General features: G+C 41.9%; 1 protein-coding gene across 1 annotated transcript in view; it reads right to left on the bottom strand.

Moving 5' to 3' along the window:
• The window catches only part of COL25A1 (collagen type XXV alpha 1 chain), a 308,844-nt gene extending 301,705 nt beyond the window's left edge, over positions 1 to 7,139 (bottom strand). The window contains exons 1-2 of the mRNA XM_068941897.1: positions 6,345 to 7,139; positions 5,494 to 5,563 (exon numbers count right to left, since the gene is read on the bottom strand). Coding sequence (XP_068797998.1) covers positions 5,494 to 5,563; positions 6,345 to 6,704 — 430 coding nt within the window. The 5' untranslated portion in view covers positions 6,705 to 7,139. The remainder of the gene's footprint in view (positions 1 to 5,493; positions 5,564 to 6,344) is intronic.
• Between the last annotated feature and the right edge of the window lie 10,804 nt (positions 7,140 to 17,943).

The raw sequence follows: 17,943 nt of genomic DNA, 5'->3' as shown, positions 1-17,943 counted from the left end.
TGGGTACTTTCTATATCTATCTGTATTTTATTTCAGGTCTCTCTACCTATAAACATTTAAGCTGGCTCTCCTTTTATTTATTTTTACAGAAGTTCTTCACTGTGATCATAAAAGAGTAATATCCTGGTGATATCAATTTCTGGATTTTTTTTAATCCTCAGAATTGATTTCTCTTCCATTCTTTCAGCCTTGCTAATCAAAATGCTCCCAGGAAACAGCCCTTACGGAAAACGAGGAATTAAGAAAGAGTGCCTATATTGTATAGTCTGTTCATCATCTACTACTGCACATCCAGACAAAACTAAGGTGCCTTGGAGGACAAAAATAGTACTGGGATGCTAAGAAAACACATTGATTTTTAACATTCATGCTGCTCCCAAAATACATACAGCACATTCATAGCACAAAAAAAATGTTAGTAACGGTAGAATACAGTTTCCCCACTAGAATTGCTATAACCAGAATAAGACTAACTGGTATTTTCTGTCCAGGAAAAATTTAGACCTGTAGTAGTGTTTCATCTGCTGAATGAACAGGTTTACATACACACAACTTCACTAAAACAAACTTGATAACCTGACCATAGCCAACCAGGAGGCACTTTAAATGCCAAAACATGAGGACCTTTAAGACTGGGATGGAGAATCAAGATGACATGATTGCAACAACAGCACAAAATAGCTGGCTAATAAAAAGGAATGATGACAGTGCCCATGCCTGGAAAAGGTTTGAAGCTAAAGGTACCTGAATACAAGGGAAAGAAAAGTTAAACAAAAATAAGGAATATAGGCTTTCCTATTATATAATATTGCTTGGTGGTTTTTTTAGACGAACAATTTCATGTTATACAGGTTTTTCCCAGAAGCTGAAAAAAAAAAAGTTTCATTGCTTCCAAAAGAAAGCAAATATAGTAAGTTGAAGACCTCTGAAAATGTGTTAATAAAATTTCTAGGGATAAAAATTAAACCACATAAGTCCCCTGAACCACGAGCATGAATTCCTAATCCTTTCTCTGAAAAGTCAGCACAGTACATCCGCTATAAAATCTACTAGTTGTTTGTACTGTCTTGTTTTCAGTTCCAATTAATCACTTCATTATATTTTCACTACTACCTGTGACTAGATGGGATTTTTCTCCCTTCCCCCCCACCTTTCAAACCAGGTATACTAAAACAAAGACCTAAACCTTGTAGCGTGAAAATAGCAGGGTAAGAACAAGCTGATCCAGCTTAACCAAGAGAACCAGAAAGAAAGTAACTGCACTCGTCCGAAAAATGGATGCACCATGCTTGTATTGAAACTTCTAATAAAATAGATGTGTATCTATGAATTTAAATTGTAAGAACATAAAACAACTTCATGGAACTTCACCTGCCACGTTACATAAAAGCTGCTTCTAGTGCTGCTATGTTTACCCATCACACACCAACTTTCAGTACCCATCTAAGTCTCACTCATCCTGCATTTTCACATTTTCATTTTTCTGTTCCCTTCAAACTACAAGCAATCCTCAGAAAGGGTACGTTAACAAAAACTTTCTGTCACAGGCTTTCTTTTTGTCTTTCTCAAAATTTTATTCATAATTCAGACTATTTTCTTAAGCAATTGCTAGCTGAATCTCAGTTCTACTGAAATAAACAGAAGCTTTGCCACTGAACTCAAAATGAGAGAGACAGGCAGAACCATACATAACAGCCTGTTAGCCTGGTCAGATGACCAAGACTGACTCTTTTGGGCTAATAGACTTACAACCCTATTCCTGCCAACATCATCTTACTCTGCAAGTGGGCTCTTCAAGGACTACTTACAGAACGAGACATCATAACACATGAACGCAGGCATCAGAACTTGACCGTGACGATAACATAAAGACTCAATTCACTAAAACATGCAAGCATATGCTAAATTTCCATTGAAGTCTATGGGTACTAAGTATATACTTAAGCGCTTTTGGAAGAGCTCTCTGAAGAATCTGCTGGAAGCTAATAATAAATTCTACGAAAACAGGAGTATCCCTGTGCTTTTCTGTGGGTGTTGCACCTCCCACAACAGTAGAATTCTTAGCACTTACTAGGAGGTATCCAGCACTGTGCTTGACTGCACCTCATAAAATCTGATTATGCTGTCACTACCATTTAAAGAAAGATTTAAATATATGAAAATAATCACCTAAAAACCTATTTTTCGTTCACCTTTTACAGTCAGGAAATATTAATTTACAATGATTAATAAATTTGGGAGACAAAGGAAAATAAATTTATTAGGCTTAAAATAATTCCAGTCATTGAATTTGCCCCCCAATCCTATGGGCAGAAGGCTAATTGCCAGCAGTGACTGCAGCACTAGCTGCAAGCATGGGATTTAGGCTGGCACTCTTATTAGAACTGAGGTAATTTTAAAGGAATGTCAGTACGCATTTACATTTTAAGCTTTATTGCTCTGCTTTAAGAGGAGAAAGAATGCCTGCTATTGTCATTGAAAAATATTTACAAAATCTTTGGAACCTGATTTTAATCCTATAGAACTGAAATCAAAACTCCTATCTCCTTACAATGTGTTGCTTTTATTAAAAAGTTATTAGAAAACCATGTTTAGTGAAAACATTACAGTTTTGAGAAGAGAAATGCAACCACTCTTCACTCTAGACAAAGTTTAAGGCTACTGTTGAGTTAGAAGGAGCTACATGCAGACTGCTTTGCAAGCTATGAAGTTACGAATCTGGCTGCCTTCAGCATCCAAGCCTTCCAAAACCCAGTTTCATCTGAACACTTGAGTTCCTACCATGGAGAGCCACAAACGGATGAATATCTCAAGCTAATGATATCTACATCAGTTGCAGAACTTTAATCCTAAACCAGAGGCCTCATTCTCACTCTCCTGCTCACAGATTGTGTTCTACCAAAAGGAGAGGGGGAAATTCAGTGTAACCTATTTTCAAATAATCTTTATTTCTCTTTAAAGAATAGGAGGATGGAAACTGCCTTGGTGGCAGCGGCCCTGTTCTCACAGCACAGCGGCCTTTCAAAATCACCTCTTTGTGTTTGTTCCCTGAAGGCTTTCCAAAATCATCTCTAATAGAGATATATTGTACTATTATATAAATCTCAGTGAAAAACTGCAGAAGCTGAGCAGAATAAAGCAGCAAAAATTGAATCACGTGGGGAAGTAAAGATGTAATTTATTCTTAGCTTCACAAATAGCAAGCAATAGAAAAAAGACTGAGTTTCCATGTTTCTTCTCATACTAAACCATATGCCTTTAGGAACATGGAAGTAATAACTGCATTAATGATGAAAATAAAAACTCATCATGTCCAATGTAAAAGCAGTTCTAACAGCAAATTAGTCATATTCCAGAAGGTATGATTTACTGTATGAAATTCATAATAGTTACCCAAATGAAGTAACAACACTTTATTTGCCCTGTCCCTTCCTCCTCTGTCTGATGCCTGACCACGACAATCACTGCAGCCGGGAAGGCATAGTACTTTGATGGCAGTGCCTTTCAGCCCTTGTTTTCTCATACAAAGCTTCCAAGACAATGCCGTTTTGAGATATACACCTGTCAACTGGCAAGAAGCACGAGAACACCGACTCATTTTAAGCTGTCTAAAATGGGGCTATCACATGGCAATATCTTTCAATCTCTACAAAACCTTCTTCCAAACTGAAATAGCTACCAAGAGGTGAAGAATTCCATATCACATTTCTAACGCCCATAACAGCTAGCCTTCTTTGTAAAAATATTTTTGACAACTATTCATATAAATTATCCTTATCTTACGAATCTTCCCCACCTGAAAATGTTCCCCAGATCATTTTGTTCTGACTTCTGTCTAGCAAAGATCTTTACAAAGCTTGTGAGAAACATTCTATCACTCATCATCTATTTCACAAAACATATTTCTTAAAAATAAAGGTCGAGTAATAATTGGTATAATGTGGAGCTCTAGTGGTAATGGAAAAGTAAAGCAGCATGTAACACCAACTGCGAAACAGTTACCGAGACTGACCTTTAGTCTGAAGACAGCAAGTTTTCAGTGAAAATTTTACAATAAATGAACTTCAATGATTATTAAAAGTGAGATAGCTTGGAAACAAACTCAGTGGTGTTTCAGGCTCACTGTATACATCTTTGCATATAGGTTGATGAGCAACCCTCATTCTTAGTGCACAAACTTGAATTTTATCATGTATTCCAGTTAAGCAAAAGAAAAATAAAAACATTGTACGTTCGTGTTAGCCTGAAAGGATAAAAATATATATAATGCAATTCAGCAGGAAATCAGTGTTTCTTACCAAAGCTAGAAGAAAGTGGAGTAATTCTAAGCATTCATTTAAAGCAGTCCTAATCCAAGAAATATATTGTCCTTTTCATGCTAGCCATAGAAATACCTATTCCAGCCAGTAAAGCACTCTGCTCTCAGTTGTATTATCAGCAAAATACCAACCACTGGAGTCAGTTTTAACACTAAGAATCAGTAGCCCTTTCAGGCTGTCGAGTTTGGCAGGAGTTAAACCCTTAACTAGAAGGGATCCTTCCTTATATACATAGTACTATCACACATCCTATTACCAAACATTATTATTAGCTTAATTCTTCTTGGACATCAGTATTCCACCTGTGAAGGAAATGTTTTTCATATGGCCATAGTGGTAGGATGCGTAAAGCATACTGTATGTCCATCATGCTTCATCACACAGAGGATGCTAGAATTACTGCATCACCCAGGGAAACATTAGCATTATTTTTTTAATTTTTAAGATACCATTTTGAACTTGGGTACATAGTAGCAGAAGTTTATATAGCTAAAATAGTATTGAACAATTATTTGACTGCCAAAAGAATCACCAAAAAATAAAGCGCAGTGTTACATGCGTGTCAAAATCACTGATCCCAGCAGGGTCCATTTCCAAAGTCAAGCAACGTCACTGGCTGTGTAAATAAAAATAGTTTTGAACCCTCAATATGAAACTTACAGTCCCTTCCTAGAAATGCTGCTTTTATCCATGAGAACAAAAAAAAGGAGACAGTACCAAAAAAGCCCTTGTAAATACTACTGCAGACTTAAATAAATGGACTCTCCATTTATTTTAATTCACTTTAAATTATTTAATACTTTCAACAGTGATTTTTATTCCACTTCCCAAAATGACTGCACAATGCCTTGATTCAGTGTCACACCATTTAAGACAGAATATACTACTTCTTGCTAGCACAGATCGTAACTTCATAAGTGTTACTTTCTAAGCACCTCCCAGTCTAACTGAGGTTTCTGCTACTGTTAATTCCAATTCAGTGCTACAGGGCAAACAGGATAAAATTCTGGGCTTTACACCTTTTCCACTCAAGGTATACTTATTCATAGGAAAGGCATCCCCTTGATCTAACTTGTATTTTTTATTACCTATGTTTGAAAGACACAGGATACCAAAATCCAAAGAGTCATAAAACCTCCTACTGATGAGGAGATTGCCAAGTTGCGTCTGTTACCTGGTGGGCAGTTGCACTCTGGAGGCACTTCTCTCGCTACTCTTATTTTCGCCAAATGCTCATAGGATTTCTGTGAGTGAAAAAGGCAACATAAAGGAACTTGGTAAGCTCAGGCCATTAGAGCCAGCATTACAGAACTGCATGACTGTAAACTGTGATTTACAACTCTTTCATAGACTGCATAACTAGTGATGAGTTCTTTACTTGGACTGGACCCAAAGCGTATCAGTGACTTCTCCACCCCCACAACCACCAAAACAAGCCCGCCACAGCCGGCTCTCTCCCACCTTCGCCGCCCGTCACCCCGGCACAAACGACCTCCCCCCCCCCCCGCCAACACACACACACACACACGCATGCACGGTGCTCGGCGCGGGGAATAAATGTAGAGGGACGGAGGCTCGGCCACGTCTGCAAGTCACGGACGAGAAAACGGTCAACCGCTTCGACGTGAAGGTCAACCGCTCCGTCACGTCGTAGCGCCAACGGCCGCCGCGCGAAGCCCAACGGCCGCCGCGCGAGGCCGGGGCCGACCCCTCCCCCCCCCCTCCGAGCCGCCACACAGCCCCGCCGCGGGCGCCCCCGCGGCTTTTGTGTCCCACCTAGCGCAAATGCAGCCCCCGCTCGCAGCGCTGACACCCCCCGAGGCGGGCCGCAGCCCCGGGAGCTGGGGTCACCCCCGGGTCCTCGCCTCCAGCGCGGCTCCCCGGCCCCACCGCCTCCGCCGCCGCCCGGGGATGCGGGCTCGCTTTCGGCACAGCCCCCGCGCTTCGCTCCCACCTTCCCAGCGCGGAGCTGCCCCCGGCCGGGCGCGCTCGGCCCCGCCGCCCCACACGCCCCGTCCCGCGCACCTGGGCGAGGAGTCGCTCCACTTTCTCTTGCATCATTGCGTTCAGCTGCTCCAGGGAAAAGCCGGGCAGCGGCGGCAGGGCAGCGGCGGCAGAGAAGCTCCCTCGGGCGCCCTCGATGGCCGAGACCCTCGCCTGGAGGTCGCTGGTCCGCACTCCCAGGTAGACGCAGGAGGCCGCCGCCAGCGCTGACAGGAGGGCGGCCAGCGCCGAGCTGCACGGCACCGTCCGGCCCGGGCAGCGGTCCCCGCCGCAGCCGGGCTTCCCGCTGCCATCCCGTCCTGCGGCTTCTTGGCTCTTCCCCAGCATGCTTTTGCACCCTTCAGCTGCGGCAGCTTTTATTTCCTTTCCTCCGCCCCCCATGGAGGCAATTAGTTTACAAACAGCGGCAACAAAAAACAACAACAACAGCAACAATAATAAAGTACGATAAGATAAATAATAAAAAGGCAGATTTTAAAAATAGAAATAAAAAACCGCAACGGAGAGAAGAAAAGCCGGCAGCCGGGTTACACACTTTCAAGGCGAAGAGGTGGCGCGCACCGGAGTCTCCATGGCCAGCCTCACCGGCGCGCCCGGCAGCGGGTGGCGAGGCAGCCCGCGGCAGGGGGCCGGCGGGGAGCCGCGGCGCCAGCCGGGCAGAAAGCAGGCAGCAGGGCCAGACGCGGGGCGAGCCCCCCGCTCCTCCACCCACCCGCAGGAACGCCCTTTGGACGAACTAGTGTGCTCTGCAAACGTTTTGCCACTTGTCAGAGAGGTTTGCGGCGCGGGGCGGGAAGCCCCCCTCCTCCGCCGCCGCCGCCGCCGCCGGACTTGTTGCTGCCCCTCCACCTGCCTGCCGGCGCCCAGCAGCCGCGCCGCGCCGCGCCGAGCCGAAGCCGAGCCAGGGGCGGGCGGGGAAGCCCGCAGGCGGCCGGCAGTCCGCGTCGCCCCCGCCGCGCGCGCGCGCGCGAGCCCGCCCGCTCTGCCCCGCTGTCAGCCGCCGCGCGGAGCCGCCGCCGCCCCCGCGCGCCCGCTTATTAGCATAATACATTCACCTAGGCGGAGAGGAGAGGCGCGCAGCGTTCCCCTCTTTGCATAATGTATGCACGGCGCCGGGGTCATTAGACTAACAAATGAGGGGGCGGGGCGAGGCGGGAGCCCCCGGGCTCCCGCTGCAGGCGAGCGGCCGGAGGGATGCGCGCCTGCCTCGGGGAGTGCTGCAAAATAACGCTATTGAGCGCGGTTTACTGCTCGGTTGTCATGCCCAAGGTGCGGGCATGAAACACGCCGGAGCGCTTCGTGGTTTGGTTCTTTTTTAAGCGCGCAGGGAATAAACGCGTGTACTTGCCGGGTGGCTCTACAGCAATAGTGCATGCATGCAGTATGAGGGCTCTCTTCCAAAGCAGGAGCATGCACAAACCCCGCATTGCTCGAGAGAGTGGCGCTTCCCTCTGCTTGCCGAGACATTTTCTTGCTAATTTTCTTTAACTAATTTTCCTTCTGCTTGTTTACTTACCAAGTTGCTTCTTCACTGTTCCATGCACATGGACGAGTTTTCATTACTGCTGATTTGCATGACTAGAAAAGAAGTATTTACAATGAATTACACATGTGGCTGGCTGGAAAGCTCATTTTCTGTTCGTTTCCCCTCTGTCTCTTCTCCTCTGAGCACTGCATTTACCTGTTGTAGTTTGGTTGTCGTTGTGGCGTTACCACGCTCCAGCTGAGGCAGGGCCCTTAGTGTGCTGTTGCTTGTGCTTCTCCAGCCAGAGAAACTTCTCCAGCCAGGGCCAGGCTGAACGAACATGCAGCTCACTCCCTTTTGCGTTACTCGTGTGAATGACAACTTAGACCACTGACACTGACAGCTTAGAAGATGTAAAGGCTCTTGGGGTAAGAAAGAGAATTAACCAACTATGGCACTTTTCAGGTAAGGTTGAGAGTGCTAGTATGAATTGAGTTTCCTTATGCAGTCATATTTGCAGAGTTTTATTACCTACTGTTTTGAAGTACTCAAGCAATAGCAACTGTCACAAAAACATGAATCCCAAAAGCTGTGCGTTTCAGTAGAATTGCCTAGTCGCTGGAAAAAGAGTACCAGAAGTTCACAGCTAGGCATTTACTCTTTGTAACTTGTTTTTCTACTTTCTAAAAAGAAAAAAAAATATTTCATGGACTCCAATCAGGAGGAAGAAATCATGATTGCATAGCTCTAGGTGATCATTTCTTCACGATAAACAGTTAATGGCTGTAATGAACAGTTTGCAGGCAAATTCTCCCAAGTCGCACGTACCTTGTGATCAGGACTTGTGAATAACAACTGCTCTTTTCAAAACAAGAACTTGCTTGCAGACTATCTGTTGGCAATAAGAAGAAGACATGGTATTTGGAATGAATAATCTGACAGAGGGAAACAAATAATACCCACATGCTCTTATTTGGTGTATAATACGGGCTCGCTGATCATGGTATGCGTATCGCTAGCAGTACCCGAGCTGCCCTGGCGCGGAGCACGGGCCAGCACGGCGCGGGGAGGCATCGGCGCCAGCCGCAGTGCTTAACATTACCTCCTGCTGTTAGTATCCAGTGCCATTACTCACCCCCACTTGTCGTGACATCCAGCAAAGAAAAGCTGCAAACCCGGAGGATGTGATTATCCTCTCTGCTTTAACATGGGATTACTGAGAGCATTGCAAGAGGGCCCATTTGAGGCAGAGCTGCTGAGAGCACTGTGGTGCTGTACTCAAGCGGGCACTGCCTCATCTGTGCTAGCATGAAATTTTCTCCTGACACCTGCAGTGGGAAAGATCAGTTCTTGTTATTTCAGTGCAGATACAGATTTTCTCCGGCTGTTTCAACACCCCATACAGAAATATATCCCATTTACCCATATACCCCTATATCAGCATCTGACCCGGCTCAGTCTTTTGCTTGGCCAAAAGCAGTCTTTCTGTCCAGGCGTCTTCCTGTCCTAGCACTGTGATTCCATTTGTTTTGGACAAGACATATTCCACATCAGAAATGAAATAATCGGAGATGGAAAGTCCTTTGTTGCATTAGATCTACATAAATTTGCCATTATAAAGACCAGCAAACGAGCCAGCTCATCACGTTTCTGTGGGACAAGACGCAAAGCTGATCTCCTACTAGATAGCAATCTCATGCTGGGTGTTTCTTATTCCAAAGAGGTTTGATAAGAAATGTTATTCTTCTGCTGCCTCGAACATACAGAAAACACTACGAGAATCAAAGCCCAAACCAGGCAAGAGCAACTTAAAAATATCCAAGACAGCTTTCATGTTTTTTGTTGCAGTGGGTAGCTATATTTCTACAGACATGGTCACAAATGTTTCCCCTGCTAGGTCTCACCTCAGAAACCACTTATCCATTCCTTGTGTGTACGTCCGCTCACATATATCCTCACACACTGAGAAACCTGATGAACAGCGGGGAGAGGAAAAAGACAGTGTCTAACTTTCCTCCTAGCTCCAGTTTACTTAAGCTACATTTTGATTTATTACTAAAGCTTGGTTTTGAGAAAGATGTGTCATCTAAGAGTTTGTTAAAATGCTTAGAAAGTATTTGATAATGACAAAATTTGAGAATAAATCATCTCTGTTCATTTTTTTTATGTGCTACATGTTCATTTTTTTCTGTGATACAGACACCAGAGATGCTTTGAAAATGCAAGTTAGCGATCCTGTCCCTACAGAAAAAAATATGGTGATTTTCCTGATGGAGGCATATTTATCCACTTCACAGCCAGGTTAGTCCAGACTGGATGAGACTGGTCTATAAAATCTGAGCAGCAAGGTAAATTAAATACAATCTAATTAAATGTAGCACAGGAGCTGTTAGTGTAGGTGAAGAACGTAACACAGTTGGTTTTCCTGTTAAAAATTTTCTAGTCACTTGTACCTGAACAGAGAGAGTTACACAGCTGTACCCACCTCTGTTCAGTTACTTGATACCATCAAGCAGACAACCTGCAGCTTTGCAATATACTTAGCCCAGTTAAACACAATAAATGAGAGAGAAAACGAGTAAGACTCAGCCTTGCTGCTTTTGCTGTCTTTCTGCAAGCAGGAGGTAGACAGAATCCAGGACATGCATATGTTCCCATGCCAGGGAGCCTGCTTCTTATTTTGCAGCCATGATGATGCCAGAGCTAAGGCGGCATCTATTTAGAATCATAGCTAAGATTGAAACCAGATTTCTATAGCACTTTTGAGCATGCTATTCATGCAATGAGAAAACTGTTTTTCATTTCTTTTTTTCTTAAAAACCCACATTATTTTGTAGATTTTTTTATTGGCGAAGATTTATTATTTTTGAATTACATGAATAACTGTGTCTAAGGAGTCAAACTCCTATTCCAGGAGTAAAACAGATGGCTGTTCACATGAGCAAACAGTAATTTAACTGCTTGCAGGCAGGAACTGTGTCTCAGACATTGCTGGTCACAGTTGAGGTGATATTCCACGTAAGTTCCGGTTACAAAATACTTAAAATGCCTTAAATGCCTGTTCTGTATCTGGTAGCTAGAAGAAAGCAGCTTGAATTAAGAACTGTACCCCAAATATCTTGAGCTGGCCATTAACACATGCAAGTGGAGTATAAGAAATCACAGATTTGCAGCAGTCAAACTCAAAACAGTAGCAAAAAAGGAAGGGAATTTTAAATAAGGTCTGATGAAGAGCTCGTGCACAGAGATCTAAGGTAACCAAGCTTCCCATTAGGAGGGGAGCACTCTCACTTTGAAGAGTCAAATCTCTGAGTGCCACGTTTCAGCAGATCTCATGGATGACCAGGCCAAAGGTATTGACACAAGATGCTACTGTTTGCATTTCATGGGTCTGTGTTTGAAGATGTGGATGTGTTTGCAGATAACAATTTTCCACCAGACAGGACTAGCGTCTGGAGTTCTTTCCATATTTTAATGTCTACAGTGTGCCGTATTCTAGCTGACCAATCCACAACTGGATTTCTTTACCAGATACAACATAAACTTGTGATTAGAATTATGCAAGAACAGACTCGTAAAAAATAAGCATTCATCTCCAAAAACTACAAGTCACATTCAGTTTACGAAATATTTTATATAAAGGGCCAAGAAAGGCAGAAGATGTAGAATAAATACAAGTAAAAATTGTGACTCTGCTTTGGAACTGAGGTAATATACAGAACGATAAAAGCTTAAACAGTTAGTAACGATCGTGCACGCTGCAAGGTGGAGTTAAAACCTTCTATTCCAAATGTTCCTGCTTTCAAATTGAGTTTACATATTATTCATTATGCATGGGCTTGAATTGCATCTTCAATCTACTGGTTCCCCCATTCTTCTCATCCCTACTCACATCCTTAAATTACAATGGATCTTATGTCCTAAATCAGATTTTTCCCCAACTTTTGTATATTTAAATGAGTAAGCTGTAGTGTGGAACCAGAATTTGGCACTTCTGTGATTTGCCTCAGCTCTCTGTCATTCTGTACGTCAGATATTATGAGCTACTCATATTATCTGCCAAGACAGAACAGAATCACCGAAAAACAGAAAACAAGCCACTTCACTGTTTTGGAAAAAAAAAAAAGCTGGAAAAGCTTTTCACTTTTATATATCCAAACTGATTGCCTTCTGTGACTTTAAATTTAACATAAACACATTAAAGTACAGTATATATGATGCAGTACATTAATATATTTAGCAGATGGTAAACACTTGCCTGTGATTTAATACTTAGATGTACTCATTTCACATCTACTGCACAAACACTTCATATATTTGGATCTTTAAGTCAGACTTATCTTCAGACTAGAGGCAATTGAGTCACATGAGCATAAGATTTAGTTTATTAGTTCCATAACCTTACTGGTATTTTGGCAAACCTGATTTAAAAACAAAAAAAACTTGCATCTGGATTTTAATACATTTCACAGGATTTCCTTTTTCAACATGATGAAACCAGCTCTCCTAAACCTACAAACTGACTGATTCAAGACAAGATTCAGAATCAGCATATCATTTTTACTCAAATTCATGAGCAGTGTTCATGTGAGTGTATTACAAAACACTCCATAACAGATAAAGTTAGTTACTAACTTAGATTTTTCATAGCCTCAAATATTTGTTCTAAAATGCAGCTGATGCTTGGGAAGTTCTGGCAAGAGATTACTGAGTGGAGAACCGTAATCAGAAATAGAATGAGGAGAGCAGACTTGAGAACCTCTGCCCGAAAAAGACTTCCTTGCACTGACTCCAGGCCAATTAGTATCCCTTGGTTCCCTGGTTTATTTATTTGTATTTAAATAAACACCGCTGGAACTCATGAGTCTTTGCAAAAGACTATGAGGACAAGGTTTCTATAAAGAGCTTCTGATCCTACAAAGTCTTCTATTAACACATAACTTTACTCACATGAGAAGTCTGATCCAAATCAACAGGATTATTCACATAAGTAAACTTTCCCATGTGCTGGAGTATCTGAAGGATATAGAAAGGCTGAGATGAATCAAGATGTAGGCTCTAGCATAAAAAGCAAATGATACAGCAGGGAAATTTGCTACATCTTATTAATTCCAAAAAATTTTATTTTACTTCAAATTTCTGATTGTTTCTTCCTATCTTTTTTGTGTGAGGTCGTTACTAAATAATTTCTGTAGCCGGAAGCAGTTACATTTAAGGAACAATTTTACTTCTTAGATTAATGATTACAAGAAAGAGTAGACTCCTGAGAGATCATAGTGGAAACCACCTCTGAAAAAGGCAACAGTAACTTTGAGGATAATTTTTCATGTCTCACTACAAAAGCAAAAGTTCCTAGAAATGTAACTGTGAAGAGCACAGGACATGAGCAATCATACCTTTATGGCAGTCATTACAATCCAGATAATTAACATTTCCATGAGCACTGTCACTGTTGTTATACATCCTTATAATGGGCTGAACCTTCTGTTACCTGCAGACATTGGAGCAAAGATGAAGAGGATTATTGTGGGACAAACACTCAGGAATGAGAAAAGGCAGGCGACAGAAGGAGTAAGAATTGATGACTTTAACAAATTAAAAAAGAAGGAGCCAGAAAGCAAGCAAAAGAAAAATCACTGTTTGGATTTTATTTGAGTGAGGGAATTAGCAGGAATTCTTCCCTTTGTTACAGTGGATGGTGTCTTCTAAATGTCTTGAAGACAACGGAAGTCTGCTGGATTTTTTTTTTTTTCATTTTGGAAATAAGCATATTCCAAGTAATTTATCTGGAATAAAATATCTGCTACAATCACTCAGATACCAGTGCCTCATTTCAAACTGGCCTCCGTAACTCTGTTCAGGGCTGTGTTCTTCTTTCTGTCAAAGTACTATGATGATAACAAGTGAAAATTCTTATCAGGATGTCCACTACCCTCAGTTACCTTCAGCTTTCCTTCTTGATGCTATCAATAATTCCTCAAAGCTCTTGAGCTTTTTATTTTATTTTGCTAGATCTGAAGCAGGCAGACTCCCATGGACTCTGAAGATTCGTTTTTTTCAATCAGTTCTTGAATGTCACATTATTTCACTGAGGTCTGGGCACAGATATCTATATACTCACTACTACCTCCCCAGTCAATCATATCTGAGGAAAAAGAGGAACATCATTCAACAAACTGTTAAAAAGCCAGTAGTTCAAGCACCAGTATTCTATTATAACTGTCAAAGCTGTTGCATCTTGAAGGGAAAATGTAAGAACTAGTTTCATTTCATCTATTTTCCTATTTTATAGAATTTAACAATATTTTAACATATATTAAATGCCATTATTTTTATAAAGGATGATTGACCTGAAGTATCTTTATCCTATTCTTCTGAAGACAATCAGAATTCAGCCACTGTTGGAGACAGATTCAGGATAAAGTACAAAATTTTGTATACTTGGGTTTCACAAAAATTTCAATTTTATTACTTCTTGGAGATTTTGGCTGCACTAATCCCTGATTTGAGTACCACTATCAATGTTGTTTCCTTTTCAAGGTACTCAAGAAGGTACAATTTCAAAATGCTATGCCATTAAGAGCCCAAGATTTTACTCCACTTCTGATGATTATGAACAAAGTTTTCTGGAAAACTGTGGCTTGCTCATACAAGTTTTAAAAAAAAAAACAATTTCTTTCCTGATGCTGCTCAGATCAGGTATAGCATAACTGTTCTTTATTGGAAAGATAAAAATTTGTCCAACTAGGTCTTAGCCCAGGTAGGAAAATAACAAACAGTAAACTGTTCTAAAAGGCTCATCTGCACCTGCAGCATAACTGATCCTTACTAATTTATCTGGCTCAGAACAAGAAAAATTGTCAGCTGTTCCACAAGTATATGACAAAAAATATGCAACACAGCTACTGTAAGGCAGTGAAGAAGTGTGTCCTATGGATTTAACTTCCTTCTTACACATTTTGGGAGAAGACACCTTGATCTTCTCAAACCTTTTATCACGACTGAACACCCACTTGTCACATCGCCCACTTACCCTTGAGGTAAGGCCTTGAAACTGCTGCGCGTGCTGCAGACCTGGAAGTCATGAAGACAGACAGCCGTCTTTCCATAGCTCCTGGCTTTTTGACTCTCCAGACTTCACTTTCTCTCTCTACAGACAGAGATTAGACAAAAAGCTTGACACCTGAAAGTCTGCACAATAGGAATGATTATAAAAGCTTTTGAAAGGGTGGTTTATAAAGCACGGGATGGTCAACTATTGAGGTTGTCTCCAAATATCAGTGTTAGAGTTCTCTTAGACACCTCTTCATCTATAAACAATGGTGTAACCTCTTCTATGGGAAGTTCTTAGAGAAGGAGAAGGGGGTAAGTTACATCCGATATCTGGACAAAAATTAATTAATGAGAATTTGTGCGTCACTGAGCATGGCCTCCAAAGTGTCATAGAGCTAAAGGGATCTGGAGGTCCATAAAGTATCTGAAACCTGGCTCACAACAGTTTAGGACATTTTTCCTTTCCACAAGCACAGAGATAAAGGAGGCCAGTCAGGAGATATTATCAGCTAAAGAATCCATAGATCTCCTGCAGATTTCACAAGTGTTCCTGTGATGAAGCATAATAAAATGGCACAGCTGCTTGGGATTACAGGTCTCAGCATTAAGTCTGCATCATCTTGACTCTGTCAGGCCTCCAGCTGCCAGAACCTTTACTGCCTCTTTCAGAGGCACAGACTCTTCAAATTAGTGTCATAGACTTCTTGTAGCTGTCATATTCTTTAGACTAGGTTTATTATCTTTTATGTCACAGGTAAAGTCAAGCCCTTGTGCCTTCCCTATTTGCCATGCCTGTAAAAGAATTTAAGTCTTTGATAGTAACGCTGGCTATGGAGCCCTAGCTCAGTGAGTACGGACATAAAGGGGAAATGGATCACAAGGTAGCCTGTTAACTTGGTATCCGTCATGCTCCTGAGGCCAGGATCTTTTCCGAAAGGCTTCCATCTTATTAAAACTCACTTATTCCTAGCTACAAACACATCCTAACACTACTATGCTTCCTTCTAACCCACAACTCAGACTTGTACACTTCCCAGAAAATTGCATTGTTGCACTGTAGGTATCTACTTAAAAGTCAGCACAGACTTCTTTTCCCTTATCTTTCCAAGTGTACACTGTATAAAAGACAGCTGAAAGTTACACATAAGCTAAACTCTCTCTCTCTCTCTCTCTCTTTCTCTCTTTCTCTTTCTCTCTCTTTCTCAGGGATTTGAAAAACACTTCCTTTCTATAGGTGAGCAGCAAGATACTGCATAGGTAATCTACAGCAAATGTCAACAACGATGGGAGCTGGTCAAGGAGGAACCTGGGACAGGAGGGTAAGTGAGTGCTGACATTGCAGAAAGCAGTAATGTCTGGAGGGATATATGAGGAAGGGGAATGTATTATGGCTTTTGTAGTTGAGGGCAATGCTCTTAAAGGTTCTTTACTCATGGAGCAGAAGATGGAGTTGAAAGCAGAGGTGGGACAAGACCTTATGGTGGGGGGTAATAGAGCAGAAAAGGTATATCTTGGTGATGCACAACACTTAATATTTATATAGACCGGGACTGAGAGGATACAGGAATTTTCAAGTATGCGCTTTGCTAGCTAATTGTGAGATGGGATGAAGCCATCTTATTTGGGCTCAACAGGTGTCAAGATTTAGAAGGCTGCCTTTTCAATACAAGGAGTCTATCCTGTGCACGGTGCTGGGAATGTCTTTTAGCAAGCAAATGCAGAATATGCTCAAGGAAAAATGTTTTCTAGCTGGAAGTTTGGTTCTGGATTGGTTAAAAACTCAAAAGATTTATCTTTCTGACTGTTTCTGGTTAAGGATGACTAGGGTCTAAAATTAAAACAGTCCCTGGGTTACAGGGCAGAAACAGATCCCAGTGGGCTTTGGGAGCAGCATTCCCCTGGTGGGGTAGGAAAGGGAATGTTTTTCATCGTTGCAGCTGAAGTATTTTGTGTTTGATATGGAAGGCCAGGTGGGTGAGCAGAGATGCAGAGTGCAAAAAAGCTCTCTGGAGAGTGGTCTATTATGCTTGGCTTCACTCTCCTGGAGAGGAAAAACAGTTTTGGGAGCAAGTCCTCTCTCAGAGTACTTTCTAGTGTGGCTGCTTTCTGACACACTAGGTTTCTAGTGGTTTCTGCCTGACATCAAGTTTAGATGAACTATCCCCCTGAAACAGCAGCATAATTTGTGCATAATTCTTCGTTATTATTGAATATGGACTTCTACACATTTAAGAACCTTTTGCTCTTAATTTTCTGTTTCTTCTTGCTCTGGAGGATGGTTTGGTTCTGCTGTATGTTTCTGTCCTCTGTGATTGTAACTGTTTGAGACTTATTAAATATAAAAGCTCTTTGATATCAGCTGGAGCACAGCTGAGGATTAAGTCTGCCCCTCAGTGCTCTGTCTACTGCTGTCATGTGTAAATCCTATGTAGGAACTGCTCTCTTCCACAGAATTCAGCCATAGCCTATATGAAACATAGCAGATGCTTAGCAAAACAGATTTGAAAGGAAGTGAAGATACCTTTTCCAATGAAGTTCGTGATGATTATAAAATCCGGCATCAGAACAGCTCTCCTCAGGAAGCCAGCACATAGGCATCTGTAACTCACAAAATATGTCCTGGAATTTTAATGGATGTAAGCAAGTGCCTGTCAGCTTTCTGCCACATGGGAGAAGAGGGTACCTTCAGCATGCTCAAAAACTAGGCTGCCAGACTGGCGTACTGATTGAGGGGGGACTCATCAGAACTACAGATGGGTTGCTGGGAAATGCCCCTCCAGGAATAAAGCTAGACTGACCTCAGGTTAACTTAAGAAATCTTACAGCATCACAATCCTAGGTGTTATGACTGCAGGCAATAATACATTAGTCTCTAGAATGTAAAAATACTTTAAAAAGTTACCAAGACCAAAGGAAACTGGTAGTATTGGTCATCAGAAGGGTAATAAAATTTGGCTGTTAAGATGGGAATCTACTTTCTTCTGGCAATGCTCAAATATTTCTCTGCCAAGGTTTCATCAGCTGTACTATATGTTTTAGTTATTTGAGTCTCCATTAACGTGTATGTTCTGGAACTAATTTTTAGGTGGTTTACCCACAGGA

The sequence above is a fragment of the Struthio camelus genome, chromosome 4 (genome assembly GCF_040807025.1).
Source record: "Struthio camelus isolate bStrCam1 chromosome 4, bStrCam1.hap1, whole genome shotgun sequence".
Taxonomy (NCBI): domain Eukaryota; kingdom Metazoa; phylum Chordata; class Aves; order Struthioniformes; family Struthionidae; genus Struthio; species Struthio camelus.
This window is presented reverse-complemented; position numbering and strand designations above follow the sequence as displayed.